The sequence below is a fragment of the Xylocopa sonorina genome, chromosome 11 (genome assembly GCF_050948175.1).
Source record: "Xylocopa sonorina isolate GNS202 chromosome 11, iyXylSono1_principal, whole genome shotgun sequence".
NCBI lineage: Eukaryota > Metazoa > Arthropoda > Insecta > Hymenoptera > Apidae > Xylocopa > Xylocopa sonorina.
In genome coordinates this window covers 2951763-2969418 of record NC_135203.1, presented here as the reverse complement: position 1 = coordinate 2969418, position 17656 = coordinate 2951763, and the positions used below count along the sequence as shown (strand labels likewise).

At 51.0% G+C, this 17656-nt stretch overlaps 2 protein-coding genes across 5 annotated transcripts in view; one reads left to right on the top strand and one right to left on the bottom strand.

Annotated features, from left to right (window-relative positions):
* The window catches only part of LOC143429400 (uncharacterized), a 381903-nt gene that overhangs the window by 255902 nt on the left and 108345 nt on the right, over nucleotides 1-17656 (bottom strand). The window lies entirely within an intron of this gene.
* The window catches only part of LOC143428725 (uncharacterized), a 214662-nt gene that overhangs the window by 131888 nt on the left and 65118 nt on the right, over nucleotides 1-17656 (top strand). For all 3 annotated transcript variants that reach the window (XM_076903784.1, XM_076903785.1, XM_076903783.1), the window contains exons 2-4: nucleotides 734-834; nucleotides 937-1154; nucleotides 2792-2982. In XM_076903784.1, coding sequence (XP_076759899.1) covers nucleotides 734-834; nucleotides 937-1154; nucleotides 2792-2982 — 510 coding nt within the window. The remainder of the gene's footprint in view (nucleotides 1-733; nucleotides 835-936; nucleotides 1155-2791; nucleotides 2983-17656) is intronic.

Sequence of the window (17656 nt, the reverse complement as noted above, 5' to 3'; positions counted from 1 at the left end):
CGAGCGGCAGGGACGAACGTTTAAATTAGGCAGGGAATCCCGTGGAATCCACGAAAGAAACGCGGCGGCCGCGCATTCCGCGAGGTTTTGATACGCCTTGCCGGGGCTATTGGTCGTCCGGGGTACCATTAGCCCTTATGCGGTGGGAATGACTCCTTAGGGCCCCCGAAACCGGTCAACCTTCGCGCGGTGGGTCGTGCCCGGTTGCACACTCTAAATCCTATATTTAATCGGGCCGCGAATTCGTGCCCGGTGATCGATGGGGTCGCCGATCCGCGACGATCCGCGTCCGATAGAATTCCCAGAAAAACTTGCCTGCCCCCTCGTCGCTCCTGTATATGAGGAGGTATTTTATTGCCCGCCTCCGGATAGAAGAAGATAAGTCGATCGGAGGCCGCATCGACGCCGATGGGATTTATGTCGTCGATGATTCGATGCCGCGAACTTGTAAAAAGGCAAAGACCGATACGATGGATTTTATTACCGCGCTTTTGTCCCTCCCCTTCTGAATGATGCTAACGTTTAATTGCTGGCCGTGGGAGAAAAAAAGAACGGGCCGAACTGTCGATCGAAATAAATTCGATGTCTCTCTTTTCTTGCGCGGACACGCCCACGCGTTGCTTGGCGAGGATTTTTTTTCCGTTTTTTATTCAGTTTCGCGTTCAATTTTTGTGGGAGTAGTTGGATTCGTCGATGGTTGGTAATAACGTTCACGGATCTACGGTTGTTGCAGAGTCTGGCCACAGGTTGGACAGCGGCTCCCCGTTCTGGAGGATTCAGCTCGATCAGGATCTCCTGGACACCATCAGCGCGATATACCCGGAGTGGTTTAAGGTAAGCCTGCTTGTCCCACCCAAGTCCCTCTATCCGTCGCGATCGGTGGCCTCCGAGCGTCCTTGAACGAATCCCGGATAACGAGGTGCGCTCCTCGTGCAGGACTATACTAACACCCGAGCCTCGACCTCCTCTTCGTCGAGCACTTCCGGTGGTCAGTTGAACACCGAGGGCATCGTGGCCGCCGACACCAGCGCCGTCCTTGAGCACAAGGCCGCCAAAGGTGACCAGAAGTCCAAGTCCAAGGCGAAGAAGCCGGACAGCCTTAAGGACAAGGAGAGGGACAGGAAGGAAGCCAGACGCGAATCCAAAGACGAGAGGTGACTACTCTATCAATGAAATCGAATCGATCGTTCGAATCTCGAATCCGTACGAGTGACTGACCCCTCCGAGTATAATCGAACATAGTCGCAGCTGTGTTCCATAGAATCCGTGTTACACCTACGCGTCGCGACGCCCGCGTCGATAACGCGAACTCGCCGCACTCCATTTTCGCGAGTTCCGCCAGTTTATTTCTATCAAGCGGTCACGATAACCACGCGCGATCGTCTCTGGAAACGAGGCTCCCTCGAACGCTCGAGGGTAACATAAACGTTCGAACAGCCGCCTCCGTATCTACCGAGCTGACGAGCGATCTCTCTCTTCTCGAGTGTCCGAAAAATGTCTCCCGTCCAGCTGGGCGCTAATTTAACCTGAACTTTCCGCGTTCAACGCTGCCCCTTATCTTCTCTCTCTCAGTTCGCCTTTTTCTTTCCGCGCTCGTCGCTTCGAATGACCCGGTTTTACGCGCGCTCGAACGCCTCTCGCGAGATATCGTTCCACCCTCCGCGGTGCGCCGCGAGATAACGCGCGACGATGTTGCGTCGCGACTTATCGCGCGCTAAATCATTTCGCGGGGATACGGCTTCCGAGTACTCGGCAGCGGACTCGCGGCGACACTTCGAACGCAGTAACGTAAATTACGTTCAATAAAACGGGAGATAACGGGGTGTAACAAAGTTGCAGAGACGAGGTCTATTTGATAAATTTTAATTGCGCGGTTCTGTTGCCCGCGGCACATCGCGAAAGAGTCGCGGCAGGTAACGGAGGTTCCTGGATTTTAAGAGTTCCATTACAATCTTCGTCTCGTTTCATTTTTTTTTTTAAGTGGACAGTGTTCCACGGTTAAATTCTTGAACGTAGTCGTGCAAAGGTATAATTGAGTCGAAGTATGGAGATAAAATGACGGTGAATCGACACACGCTCATCAGTATAATATGGCACTTTGGATAAACACTCCTTCCTGTACTTTTTAAACCAGAGATATCAATTAAAATGTTATTCATATACAGTATATCAAAAAAAATTCCTCAAACGTGCGCTGATTCGATAATCACCACTTAGATTCAGCTAAATCGCTAGATAAAGACAGTAAACAGGATGAAAATCTACTTATTAACAAAAACGCTGAAATTTCATCGCCTAATTGGATCTATTACACTAGAACCCGAGAAGATCGAAGTTTCGCAGGCCCAGCGATTCATCCCGCGCGAACGGTTTCTTGCCGGAGGGGTCAGTTGCTCGCGATCCGCTTTAGCAAAGGGGCGAAGAGGAGAAATGAGGGAGGGAGGGAGGCGGTTTTCGTCGCTTTCTGATGAAAACGTTCCATCCGGTTCGATCGAGTGTCGATTGATCCGTCATTCCGTCGTGATGAACAAAAACGGGGCCGGACGATGGGACCCGGGACCGATTGACACTCGTTTTGCCGGCGCGTTCGATCCCTCGCCCCGGTGTCCCCGTTCTCCTCTTCCCGCGATTGCCGGACGCGACCAGGGGCGACGAGAGGCCGCGCACACGGCCCTCCGGATGCCCGTGGGGTTCCCGTCGGCCGCTCTCGACGTATATCCCCGGCGTATGAAAGATTAATTCACAAAACGGCACGTTTTGCCCCGTTCCGGTCCGCGCCCGGGACCCGCAGGGACGCTGGAAACTGTAAGAAAGGCACGAAGCCCTCGCCGCAGCAGGACAAAGCGGCGGACGTGGCAGGAAGGAAGACCGCGGGTGTTCCAGGATCGCAGGCCGTTGAGATGGCCGAGGGTAATCAGTCGCCGCCGAAGGCGGAGGTCGACGACTCGCCGCTTCAACACGCCATGGATCGCAACAAGGAATGTGAGTACATTTACATTTTATTGCTCCCTTTTTGCCCGACGGCTGCCCTTGTCGTCGCGCTTTATGACCCTTAAACGAGAACGAGGCCCGGGTCCTCTCCGCTCTTAGCCTGGGTTCTTGCCGCGGACCCTCGCGAGCGATTCGCGTCTTTCGTCCGGTGCCTGGATCCCTCGCGGGGCCCCGTAGGCGATTTTCTGGACGATCCCGCCGCGCCTTCGACGATCGGAATCGTCTCGTGGCCGCGGCACCGATTCACGGGACGTTTTTATCCCGTTCGCCGCGCCGCGCGGGACAACGCTCGAACGAGATCGTAACGGAAAATCGACAAGCCCGCGGGTACGTATTCCCCCCCTCCCCCGGCACGTCTTCGAATTTTATCGCCCGCGATCGCCAGTTTATATCCCCCGCCACGCGAATTAACCTTTTTCTCCTTGCGCCGCGAGCAACGGAGAGGACCGAGCTTCGCTGCTTCCTGCCAGCCGCGCAACAGTTTTATGCCTCCATATTTTTCCCGCATAACTCGCGTTTCTGTACTTTTGCAAGTGCCTGTTTATGGAATAAGTTTTTCGTGTGCATTGCTAAAAAAAATCGTAATTACTTTGCCAGTAATTGAAGGTTTTACGAATATAAGGTAAAAGTAACGAATGCAACTGAGAAAGAAACGATCGATGGCGAACGCGATCGACCAAAGCGAAAGCTTCCCGTTGCATCGCGAGCACGTCCGCGCCCCCGATAAGCGACGATTGATCTTGACTAGCAGCGCGCGCGGAGGAGGAAGTGTCGGTCCCCACGTCCGGAATAAACGATGAAAACGGCTAACGGTTCGCCGTGCGACGACGTTCGCTTCCGATCGGTGGCCAGGCAGCGCGAGCCTCGGTTATTATGCGAGACGGCCTGTAATCGCGCAACTGTGTTGCGTGCATCCCAACGTTGCAGTTACCCTGGCCTGTTGGTCGCGTATCCGCGGCCAAGCATCGCCTCCTCGTCGTTACGCCTCCGTTCCCCGTGTAATCATCCCGTCGTTACCGGTTGTCGAACGCCGATTCGAGATCCGCGAAAGTTTACGCCGGCTGACCTCTTTAGCGCCGCTTAATGCACGTCTCCAATTTTGCTCGTCTCGCTTCTGCGCGAAATCAATGATAATATACGGCGCCTCGTAACTGCGATATAATGTGTAGCGTGAAATTCTTGTTAAAACGAAATTGCGTTGCTCCTACCTCGCGGTGGATCGATCAGCCTTTTTGGCCTTTCAACGCCGCGAGATACGGGTCCGTTTGTTGCGTATCCTCGGACCGCACAACGGTCCTGGCAAAATCGTTGCATGGTTGCGTAGTGATCGACTAATGCAACGCGACGCGTTTCGATCGATACGCAACTGTACCCATACGGAAAAGTGGAAATTACGATACTTCTGGCAGACGTAAACGCAAAAGAGGCGTGAAAAGTTGCGCTGTTCGCTCTCCACACCCACGAGTCGCGCGACGGGTCTTCCATAGAAAGGAAGAGGTTAAGATCAGGCGAGCGGAACCCAGTCGCAAGAAAGTTATACCGACCACCGGCCCTCGCGGACGTAACATCGTCCCGACATCGGTTCGAGCAACACCGTCGAACAACAATACAACGAGTGGCCAGCGATAACTCATCGCGAGCCGCAGTACGCGGCGCTGAAGCCTTTGGACGCACGTAACGAGGCCGGGCGGAGCATCGACTGCGGCGATGGTGGAGACCCGCGTCTCTCGCCGGACCGAAAATTGATTTTGCCACGGGCAAACGAAGCCGCGGCTCGGTTTTTGCGCCGCTCGCATACGTTATCCCCCGCAGCACGCGAGCGACGCGGCCTCGCGATCGATCGACGTATAAATACGTCGAGGCGGGGACGCGCGGATACGACCCCCGCGGTGCGTTTGTTCCGCGCTCTGTTCTTCCCCTCCGTGCCGGACGAATCGTAACGCGTAGCTGCGGGCCCGAGCAGGCCTCATTAAAGCCGCGGACCACCGGCAGCAGTCCTTAGAACGTCATTTTGTCGCGTTTATCGGCCGCCTTTTTCTGCAATTACTTTTTGCCCGCGCCGGGCGAACCGGGCCGCGCGCGCTCAACGCACGCACACGCCACCGAGACGCGTACCTGTCGACAGTGGCGTCGACCTTATTTTTTCGATCGATTCCGAGACGCGTTCAACCGTTCCGTTGTCGAATTACCTTCGAAGTGGGCGAAATTTCGTATTTTCTTTGCCAGTCGACGAAGAGTTGGGTATCGTTGAACTTGAGGATTGGAGTATCCGGTAGTCTCCTGTTAAAACGACTATCTAGTTTCTCGAAATTTAGTCTATATTTAGAGACTTACTCTACACTATACGCGTATTTAGAAATGGTTTAAAGGTGAAGGTACGATGAATGCGTTCATTGTCATCAGAGTGGTTGGACTGTTGGAAGTGGAGATTGCAGGTCGATGATTGCTGATAATTTGAGTCAAGGATGTATGAAACTAGTTGAATGGATGAACGAAGGAGTAGAGAGTGGAAAAACGCGAGAAGATGCCAAAAAGTATGGGAAACTGCAGGTGAAAGTCCATACATGAATCCATTGGAAATGTTCATGCGATCACCGTCCGTCTGATCGGTCTTCAGCATCATCGAAGGTAGTGAAATTTATGACACGTATAATATATATTAAGTCATGTGCCATCTAAGTTTTGGGCATGCAAATACTAGACAGAACTAAAGACGTTTCTCGAGAATAGCAATTGCTCCGACCATGGCGTAAATCTCGCGATGGAGCATGGGGTGAACCTTCAAGTAAATAGCTTCAAGAACAGCACAGGTTGATTCCGTCGTTACTTATCAATTTCATCCAAAGAATAGCTGGTTCTTTAAAAAAGTTCCGCGGCATCGAGAAGAATGAACAGCAGAGACGTTCGTTCGATAACATTCTCCGTTAGTTCGTCCGCGATCGGCTCGCATTCCCGTCGTTACAGCAGTTTACGTCACATCGAGCTATTACGATCGACGTTCCCCACGTCCTTCCATTGTCCCATTGGAGCGTTCGTTGAGAAGCGGTTGGAATTTCGCCCCCTCAGACGAGAATCAGAGTTCGCGATGTGGAATATCCAGAACGCGCGCGAGCGACCGTTTTCCCGCGTGGAAACGTGCGACGGTAGGCCGCGCGCTGCCCCCGTAATTCCGGCGTCACTGTTCGAAGGGGACAAGTACCCACACACCTGTGTACTGGCGTTCGCGCTCTCCCGGGAGAGTAATACCCACGGAAAGGACAGAGAGAAAGATAGAGAGAGGGAGAGAGAGAGAGAGAGAAAGGGAGCAGCGCGAATATTCGTGCGGACAGGTAGGTGCGCGCTGGCTGCGCGCGGGTATAAATATACGGGAGACAGGAGGCGTGCCTATTTATAACGGTGATATCATCGACGATTACCTACGCTTTCGCGTGGACAATCGTAAATTCAGCAGGGTGCGGGCCGATTTCAGACTTTGCCGAGAGTATCCCTCTCTTTCCCCCTTCATCTTCGCGCCATCTCGCTCTCGCGTCCGTGAAATCGCAGTCTTTCCCTCCCATCTTCGATCCCACCCTCCCCACCAGCCTTTCGCCCGATCTCTAAGTTATCTTTCTTTCTCCGCGCGACGACGCCATTATCCTCGCGCCAGCCCGAGTCTGACTCAAAAGTTCGAGACTACTTCCACCGGAGAACCGCGAGTAATTTAAGGTCGATCCGAGAGTCGATAGGACCCGTCGTGTGGGCACGGAATTCCGCCGCGAAATTTACTTGGGCATTCTGCGTTCCGTTCCAGGGATCGACGCTCGTGCCCAACCCTGCAACCCCTTCGCGTAGTCCTTTCTCATTTTCACCAGCGAACGGTCAAATTTTTCATCCCCTTGATTGCAATTATAGCAATTACTATTTATTATCACGCTCGTCGTTACTTAGTCATTTCGCCAAAGAGATTAGACGGTTATGAAAGACACTCTGACAGGAGCACGCAATTCGTCCCAGCGTTTTATTGCAATTACCAATCTCAACATTCCACGCGGCAAGGAACACGTTCTGGCGACGCGAGAGTTCGCTCGAGAAAAGAGAAAAAAAAAGGGAAACGGAGTGTATCTCGTGAGCCGCCAGTGAGACTGGCGCCTGAATCTCTCGCGAGCTCGTCTCGCACGCGGAACCGCTGGGCGAAAATTCGCTCGAACTCGAACTGGAAACGAGACGTACGCGACGCGGCGCGTTTCTCGCGACAGGGACACCCGAGCCGTCGCTTAATAACCGGGGAACCCGATCACGGGGGTAATTATCGACCGCGAGTACGATCCGGTACAACGACTCCCCGAAAATACGCGCCATTAACGCGCGGTCGTTTCGTAATGGAAAATTATGTCAGAGATGCGGAGGCCTCGTTTCCAATCGCCCAGCGAGCCGATAACCTCGCCGCCAGGCCGAGGCGCTCCTACTTAATGAGACATCTTCATTAATGAAACGTCCCACGCGACGGGGCTCGTTTTCCATTATAACAGAGCCCAGCGCCGGCGGTCGAGCTTGTTTTTGTGCTCGCCCGTTGCCTCTCCACGAGAAAATCCTCGACGTACCACGCGTTTCCACCGCCCCGCTCCTCTCTGCCACGGCCCAACGAATTTCGTAACGACCAGGCTAATTAGCCCGGCTAACGATTAAAACTGTACCCCCTGATTTCTTATCGAGACACGGCCCCCGCCTTCCACGAAGTAGTCTCTTTCAAAAGGTTCCGTCGTATCATTTTTTCAATCTCTTCCTCGTTTCTTCGTTTCTCGACTTCGACTTCTTTACATTCTACTTCTTCTACTAAGATCGTCTTCGTATCGACCATTCACAATCACGCATTATACATGAAAGAAGTTTACGAGTCAGCCATATGTTCGCGTAAAGTCGTTGAACGTTTCGAACCGTTGGTATGCTAATCAGTGAAACTGTCGCAATCGTGCACGCTGTCGCTCGCATCAACGAAGAGTCCCGCGTTTCTTCTTCCGTTCTCCATCGATCCTTCCTGGTTGCGCTCGATCTTGCCACCTCTCGCGGTCGATCGACGCGTTCCCGGTTATCCGCGCTTTTCCCTCTAAGCGCTAAAAGTCGACGGCTATGCCTTTACCGGGCTTAATTATGCGACCTGGTTCCCCAGTCGCTTTGAAAAATCCGTTCGACGTCCAATTACCCGGGCGGCGACACGAAAAACGTCGCGCACTTTTTCCTCTTTTTCCCCCCTGTTTCGCGTCTACGCGCGCGAGAGAGCCAGCCCCGGTTGCGTTACACGCGCGGCCCGATCTTTCGAGGGCGTTCGCGGTGAAATTAATTAAACGGAAAGCAGGATCGTAACTTTCGGCTCTGCCGGTCCGTAAAAGTGTCCGACGCCGGGCGTTTACGGCCTTGCGCGCGCGAACGCGCGCCTTCTTTCGCGGAGGACGTCCGCGAGACGTCCCTGAGTAAAAACGCGGCGAAGTTAACCCACTTCGAACGACGAAACGGGCCCTTCGCGTGAATTACACCGCGAGCCATCGGGTCCCGAGTGAGCCCCGCGTAGGACGCGGAGGAGCGCGAGCGCGCGCGCACGGGGGATCGTTCCTATCCACGCGTTCAAGTCTCTGGATACGCGAGGTCCGTCACGGACGATTTCACTTAGGGCTGCCTCTTACCACCGAAATTTCTGCGCAACGTTCGATGATTTATGACGCCTCGCTACGCGAGGCTACGCGCCTTCCTTTTTTCTCTCCTCCTCCCGATCGAATATGGAGTATGATGGATTTTAACGAGTCTCTTAACTTATCGCCGTCCATTTCGAGGTACGGTTACGATTCGCGCCGCGAGACCAAAGGGAACGGCATCGAGCGAGCGTCGATTTTTCCGTGGCATAAAATTCGACCGGGCACGCACGAAAAATCGTTACTCGCGATGATAACCAACCGCGTGAGGGACAGAGAGGGGCAACAGACCGCTCATAATCCCACACGTGTCGGGCATAAATTACGCGGCGGTCGATTTCGCGGATCGAGAATAGTTCCGACAGTCTCGTTTACGTTCTATCTAATTTATCGCGTGTCGCGCGCGTGTACTCTCGAATTAACTGGGAACGCGGCCGGCGCGAGATAACCAATCGCCCGGACTGGTCCACAATTCATACGATAGTGTGTAACGGCGCGAAAAATGCGCGGCGGCGCGGAAAAAATCGCGCGCGGACACGCGGACGCCGGCGTTCCCCGCGCTGTACAGGGTGAACCACTTCCAGAGGGAACTCTTTTATTATTCCAGTCGCGCGGGAAAGTTCGTGCCGCGAGGAAACTTGTCGCGCGGGATTCGTCGCGAGTTTCGTTCCAACCGTCGGATGAGGATCTTTTACCTCGCATTATTTACATAAGCCCTCGATTCTTTAACGTCTTCTTCCCCTTTTTTCGTTTCTGCTCGCTGAGAAGCTTGCTTCCTGGAATACATTCTCTATACTTGTGTCAAGTAGAGTATCGTAGGCGTGCAGATACAAGGAAAATCCGCTGTCGCTTGGTACAAGCTAAATTCTACGAAAAATGTGACATTCGCAAATATTATATCGTACAATACGGATCTCTTTCACTACTGTATTTCCTATTTCTCGATATCTGAACGGTATCCGCGTGTCCCTCGCGAGCGATATTTCGCGTACGAAACAATAGCTGGTGGAAAACGGCGACGTTAATCGGTTCACCGTGTATACCGGCTCGAACGAGGGGCGCGTGCTGCCTCGTCAAGCCTGGACGCGCGCAATTTCGCGATAGCGGGGCGCTTTCCATCGGCCGTTTCGTAACATCACGTTTTGATAATATTATGCCGATTTTTCACGCCTGCCTCCTCGAGGAATCGATCTCCGGCGTCATACTTATAAATAAATCGCGCGCGTTATCTTTGCATATTCATACACATCGACGTGTCCCGGGTTCCCCGTGGGCGAACCGGATCGAGATACGTCGAATCGGAGCCGCGGCTGAAAGTATCGCATTGAAATCGCCACGCGTGTACACGTGTACACGTACACGTCACCGTAAAAATCGCGTTGCGCCTCGTCGTTCGACCAGCGAGCTGGTGTGCGTTCCGCGGCGCGAGAGAAAAAGAACAGAAGAAAAAAAAACAAAAAAAGGGTAAAAAATAGGGGGAAGAAGCGAAAAGGACGCGACGCAGCTAGCGATGCTTACTTACATGCCCGGCCCACGCACGTAACACGGTGTTTTATAATGGCACGGCGACGAGCCACGTGCCAATCCACCCGACAATCGCGCCGACTATTTTCTCTCCCGGCTTCGCTGCCCTGTTCCTAGCTGAACGCTTCTGTCGCGCGGACACGGGCGATCCGCTTTGATTTACGGCCCGAGCATCCTCCTTCGCTCGAGCTTTCAGACGCCTCGATCGTAATTGATAGTATTTCAACCGATTTTATGGTCGACGCGCGGGTATCTGGGCTGCGCGGCTGTGCGGGTCGTCGAGTCGTTTGCCAGGGTTTCTTTAACGATATCGACCGAATACACCCGTGTCCGTGACTCATCGGTGTTGTAATCGGCGATGGGAACACAGAGTTTACTGGTTATACTCTAATCTGATTGTTAACCTTCGCATTTCCATCTGTGCATTCAAATCGACCACGCTTTAAGAAATTAACAACCAGTTAATCTATCAAGAAAGTACCGCTTCGATATTCTGACGCGAACAATAAAGTAGAAACCAAAATCCACTACTGTGAAACGTAATCGACACACGTCTACTTCTTAAAATAATTAATCAAACTTGTATTTGAAAATTATTTCGTTCAAAGAGCAGCGTATTGGGCCAGTTCGTTTTGCCCCGATCATTAAACGAGATCGAATCGAAAATCGTTGGCGCGACGCGTGTACGATTATCGATCGTCCGCGAGTCACGATCGATCGAGGTGGATTTTTCGACGCGCAGACGAGTGGCAGAAATTCGTGCATCGAAACGAGGCGGCGAATTGAAATTCAGTAGCCAGTGCCGACGGAAAACATTGACGGGAGGAAGGAAGTGACGATCGTTGGTATTCAAGGCTGGCCGATCGCGGTGGCGAGGGAAAGGGGTGCCGGAGAGGGAATCTCTGAGCCAAAGAACTCCGGTGACCGAGTGCTGACGCTTAGAATCGTTTCTTAGCCGACGCCCACGCGCGGCGAATTAAACGGGACATCGTCTCTTCCTTCCGCGAGCGTTCGTGCCCGGAGAACGGCTGGTTCCGAGCCGAAACCGAGGCGACACTTTTACCTTCGCCCGTCCTACGTTCTTCCCTTTCGTTCCCCGCTCGTCGCCCTTTCGCTCGCCACGAATTCAGGTTAATTGGTCTTCTATTCCGGAAGAACGGCGTCCCAGCTAAGACACCGCGGTGGAAGACGTTTATCAACCAGTCACACCGTTCTATTTTTATTACGAAGACACTAATGGCACGTAAATCGGTTCCTTCGAGATGTTTACTGGTATCGAAGAAGTTGTTAATTATTCGAAATCACTGCGTGAAGAGTGTCGCGAAGTCTGACGCAACTCTCCTCATTTCTGGCGCATGTAAATTCCTCCAAATATTACACCTCGAACATTGTACAATTACGATACCAACGTGCTCCAACGTCCCCGTACTGAAATTCCAAAAGCGGTCGTCACACGCGACATCGTTCACGATCGACCCCTGCAGATAACGCGGGGATACAACGAGGGAGCGGAAAAAAGATCGCGCTCTCCGCTCGTGGTCCCAGCGCGACAGCTGGTCCATGGAAACGGCGATAAATCGCGCGCGTACTCCCGCGCGCGAGGGCTTGGGAGCGCGCGTATTCCTCGTACGCGAGGCAGTCTCTCGCAGAAGTCTCTCACGGATCGTTTCGTCATCGCAGCGATAGACGAGAAGGCAAAAAGGCCGGACGCAGGACAATTCCACGGCCCACGCGCCATTGTGGTCGCGGCAAATCGGTCGGCCACCTGGTCCCCGATGCAGCGAGTCCGCGAGCTGGCCTTCTCCCGTTCCTACCTTTCCTCTGCCCGTCTCTCTTCCACACCGGTACCCACCGCCTTCCGTCGTTGCTGTTATTAGACGTTATCGTAACTCCGAACACCTGACGGCTACCTGGAAACATTGTCATTCCCAGCGCGCGCCCCGTAACGAGCCGCCTATCCTTCCAACCGCCGCGGAGTCATCTCCAACCAAGGATCTCTTTTATTCGACTTAATCGCGCCGCGGTGATCCGAGGACGTTCGCGTTCGCACCCGTTTTCGACGGTTCATGGACCTTCGTCTTGCTTTAGAAATTGATTTTTGGAGTAACGTTTGGAATTTTTATCGAAATGTTGGTTGGAGTACTTTATAAGTAAAGCAGCGTGTCTCTCACTTGTACGAAGTTTATTCATTAATGTGGATAAGCTCAACTATGGATGCTTTTATAAAAAATGCAAAACGCTTATAGAGTGCAAAAATATGCGACAGGTTCAAAGTAGAAGTATACGTATGTATAATTAAAATGGCTATTTAATCTCTGTGTATTCAATTATACGCAGATACTGGACATCGTGTCGCTAGGTGGTACCGAATAAGAGAATCTAAATCAAAATTAGATAGGATACCTTGAATCGATCTCAAAGACAACGATATCCTTCCCTGAACGAAATTTCGCGTATAAACTGGATAAAGAACAGCACATAAAAAGCAAAGCGTCAGCGTGTCGCGGAGAGTTCATAATCATGCGCTTATGCTTGCCCTTAGTGGGCCAGCCGATCCAACTACAATAAATACCCTTGAGCGTAACGTCGAGTCGATCCATAACCGTGGATCCGCGACATATTTCCGGGCTGCGTACACGCGGAAGCGCGTTATCGCCATATCGGACACCGGCGGGACGACAAAAGCCATTGATCCAACGCGTTATCCGTTTCAATTCCCCCCGCGACGCCGAGTCTCGCTTTCAGCTGTCCATTATAGATCTTCCAGATAAAACAGACGTAATGCCTTCAGCGAAGAAATTGACCGGTTCTGCCGAGCGGCTTGAACGGCATGCCATGCCAACCACATGTGAAATTTCGCGAGATCGAGCCACTCCGTTCCGCGCATTCCTCTCCAGCAACGATCGCCGACGGATCGTCGAATCCTTTAACTTTCGTCGAGAATACCACGCGACACCTAGTCTCAAATAATTTTATATATGAATGATCGAATATCGTGCATTTATCTAATTCTTTTCGTGACTCTATCTTCAGCGTTGCTACTTGAGGATTAGCATTGATGTCCCTCCGTGCTTGTATTACGCCTTTCGAGTAATAATTAATCAGATTCTAGAAACAGTAACCGATATTCTGAGAAGAGTACACATGGCACACCAATTGAACATACTTTTTGGACAAGTTTTGTGATTTAAAAGAGACGAAGTCGAATGAAGAAGCAGTCGTTATTAACTAAGAAGTATCTATGGATATTTGTATTAAGAGTTTCCAAGTATTGTGGAGTTTGAAGTCCGTGTTCTTGGCTGTTAAGAGAGTAGTTCATGGCAGGCTCGCGGTGTTGTCGAGTGACACGATGCAGGCCTATTTGCCCCCTTTTATCCAAAAGAAAGACCAAAGAAGTCTTGTCACTAGGTTTTCAGGCATGAATTAGAGAAAGAGAGAGAGAAAGAATATAAAGACGAGGGTGATTAGGCATGATACAACGAGTAGTATAAAATAGAAGATCGTAGAAAGAAAGACGCAGCGTACAATATAGAATGAGAAGTCGTAGCGTGGAGAAGGTTTAGGCGTAGTAGAAAATAGCGTCGATTCGAATATACTAAGATCAGCTTAGTTATAATTTACGTGACAAATAATCCCACTTACAGTTTGACTCTGTTCCATAAAACTTTCAATCCCAGTCCAACAGTGCTAACAAACTTAAATCACATCTATTCAAGCCAAATAGAGCTCTGTAATTAAAGAAAAGACTTTGAAGGAAATGAAGAGTGTCAGTTATTAATTCGACTATTGTTTTTTTTTCTCTGTCTGATGACACTCGAGTCTGATAATTTCTACGGGCTAATGGAATTGCGAGGCGAAACGGAGCGAGTCGATGAAAAGGTGGGATACAGCGTTAAAATCGATATTAAACGAGCGTCCGTGGAAACGGGGAATAAAATTGGTTAGCTGTTTATCGGAAGGAAACGATGTTTACAAGCGTGTTCGATTATGTACGATATTTTCGTTGGCATGGGAGAACGCCGCGGTATTCCTGGCAGCGAACAGTGCTCGCATTGATTCTCGAATTCAGCGCGACATTATTGCCGGTAAACACATCGAAGGACACAATTCACGTTGGCTGCGAATTATATTGTCCGCGATAATGAACAGGCCGGGTAACGTTTATTTTGTATGATATCATGGATCGCGCGAGTGCTGCCGGCTAGCAGAATCTCAATATCTATAAACGAAACATGTTAATGAATCGGGACGGGCTAACCGACCACTTATTTCATCGTTACTCCGAACAATTTTCTCTTTGTCCGCGGTGCAGCCGGTACTTTACCCGCGGACAGTGTAATTACGATAGTGTTATATAGGTCAATGTTACCGCCCACTCTACCTCCTTCCTACGATACAAAAAAAATCTCATTCTTAACAACATGTTAATCTCTTTGCCTCCAATAATGGTACGAGCCAGCCAAACACTCGTACCAACAAACTCTGAAATGAGATGCGATAATATAAAGTACTTGAACTAACTTTATAGAATGGATCACGATCAAAAGAATACTTCATTGCAACGCGAGTAAAGTAGAGAAGACAATTATGATCAGACAGATCATTTAATTTTGTTAAAAAGTTAGAAGAACTAATAGGAACGCGTGGAGGGCTCTTGAAGAGTATCGTGAAAGAAAGAACAGTTAATGTGCTGGCAATAAACGTCCGTATAAAACGTGTAATTAACGAATCGTCCGCTTTCCTGAACAAAAGAGAAAACATGGATACGTCTCGCGAGCGTCTGCGGCGACAGAGTGCCATGGCGCGGATTCAGCGGCGTGTCCGTTCCCCATTCGGGCACGATTTCCCACATTAGCGGCGTAATGATGGCCGCCCGAGGCTCGTCCCCGAATCGCAACGTTGTTATTACCATTTCATTACCTCGCGGCGAAAAGGCGGCGAACGACGCGTAAATTACGCGGCGTGACATAAAGTACGGGCCAATTTGCCGTGGCCGTCGCCGAGACGGGTCCGCGCAGGTGAGCCGAGCGAGACGACGCGTGCATACGCGATTTTTCCCGATCGAGCCGATTCTAAAACGAGAAACGGTACCCGTGGTGGACTCGACGACGGGACGACGTGGACGTTATTAAAAAGCGATTGTCATTTTCTCCTCGACGCTGGTATTTCTGTTCGCCTCTCGTCTCTTCGCGATTTTCATCCGCTTTCTCGAGAGAGCCTTTCGTAACAGGGATATTAAATAATCGCCACTCGTGTCGGTTGTAATTTTCAATTTTAATCTGAACTGTGGCAAGGGAAAGAGAAATTTGTTGGATATTGCAGTTTCTGTTTTGTTGGGTATAGAGTTATCCATTTTCGAAAATCGCTCAATTCGTGACAGTCTAAGTGAGTGTCTCGATGAGATACTAAAGTACAGTGGCGTACGAACGAAGTAAAGTACAAGAAGCACATTTTTACAAAGGAAAAGTCGCTCGAATTCCTTAAATGTCGCCAGTCCAGTATCAGGCAAGGCGTTGAAACGATACGTTTAACAAAGATAGGAAAGCCGGACTTTCTTCGTACGCTGAGAATGCTGTCGTTGCGTAACAAAGGGAAAGGGCGAGATACAGATCGCTAATTACCTAATTAGACCCAGTGACCCAGTGCGTCGACCACCCGGTATGGGCAACTCTCTCCTCTTCCGTCCACAAATATCCTGCAATTCCCATTTCCGAGTCATTTCAGCATTTTGCTCTGAATGAGCGTCGATCAAGCAAGTATCCTAACAACGGAAGCTGTGGATCGGGATTGAAATGCCTCGACACTCGTTCGAAGTAAATACTCGAGTGAAAACACAGATGAAAGTGAACCGATATCTTCGATCGCTGCAAATCGAGCTATCCAACAGAAACTCCAATTGATTTTACACCATTCAAAAACGCGAAACTTTTCAATCTTGTTTTCATTTCTATTATTTTTTTGAGGACGTAATTAAAATTGATTAGCGACAGCTGTTTATACCTCGTGAGCGCATCAAATATCATGCGAACACCCTTCCAATATCGAATCGCCAGCCTTTAATCTCAGCCTTAACCCGATTGTGTATTACCATTAATCGCGGTCGTTTAATTTCACGGTACGGAGGTTGCGCAAGCGGTACCAGACCTCTCGAGCATCCTCCTCCTTTACCGCGGCAGCGGCTCGGACCTCGCGTTTAATTATGCCAACGATTATGATCGAGCTTGCGCGCGGAACGTCTCTGAGGAATTGCCATTTAGCGTCCGTTGCCGTTTTATTAAAATCACTCGTAGTCGACGGTTTCACGAGAAACCGAAGAAATGGTTTCCACGAGGCTGTCCAGACGGGTCGGTGTTCGTAACGTGCATTATAACGGCTAATTGCTCGATCGCGTGTCTCGCTCGGCGTTGGTACCATTCGCGAAAGAGATCTGATCGCGAGATTAAAAGTCCAGATTCTGAACGACCCACCGTTAGAATCTCGCTCCCGATGCGTTGATTAGGTTCGCCACTGGATCGAAGCGAGAAATGTTCGCGGGTATCGTCGACCACGGTGTTTTATCATCATCGTACCCGATTCCACGGAAGAAAAAAAAAACAGAAGGTACATTCGCGAACAAAACGCTCGGAATTCCACGTATGCAGCTGTGAAAAAAGTAGTCGTTGAACCCGTATCACGAGCTCATTTCTCTGGCCGGTCGAGAGGAAGCACGCGGACCCGCTTTCTTGTCGCCGCGAGTGAATTTCACCCGAGTGGCGACAGATAAAACCGTGGCGTGGCGTCATAAACAACCGATTATCTTAATTAACCGAGAATTGTTTTAGCCCACGCGGGGCGCGCTGCAACCGTCAGCCCACGTGCGAACGCCTCTCGCGCGGCCGTGCGCGAACGAGCCGTGCACGCGCAGGGGAAATTTCGCGACGAGCAAAAGCCACGCTGCCCTCCATCTTGATCTTCGTCGGCTAACGCAATTTAGCGTCTCCGTGTCGCGCAGCTGTCGCGAAAGCAAAAAGTGTCACTGGCTGTTCTTATTGTCGAGCAACGAACATCGAAACCAACGAACGAATCAAGCGCAACATTCCAAAATACAGAATGGAAGTGTAAACAACGCAGTTCGAAACATCAATGATTGACGCGATTAAAATAAACGAACAAATCCGAATCTCGACGACGGCTAACAAACACGCCCAGCGTGGGTGTGCTTCCGAAAAATCGAAAAGTCGTCGATGCCTGACAGAGAGCGGTGACGACGTCGGACGAGAGAAGGTTGGGCGAGAGGTACCGTTTCCTCGGCGAGGATCCGCACGGAACGAGGAGAAACGGGAACGGCGCGGAGGTGGGTGTTGTTTACCAGGAGGAAAGGTTCGCGGTTCGTCAGCGAGCGCGCGTGTCCACGCGTTTAGCCGACGATGGGGCCGAGCCGGCCTTGAAGAGGTGAGCCACACGTGGGTGCGCGGGACGCGGAAGATGGAAAAGTCGCT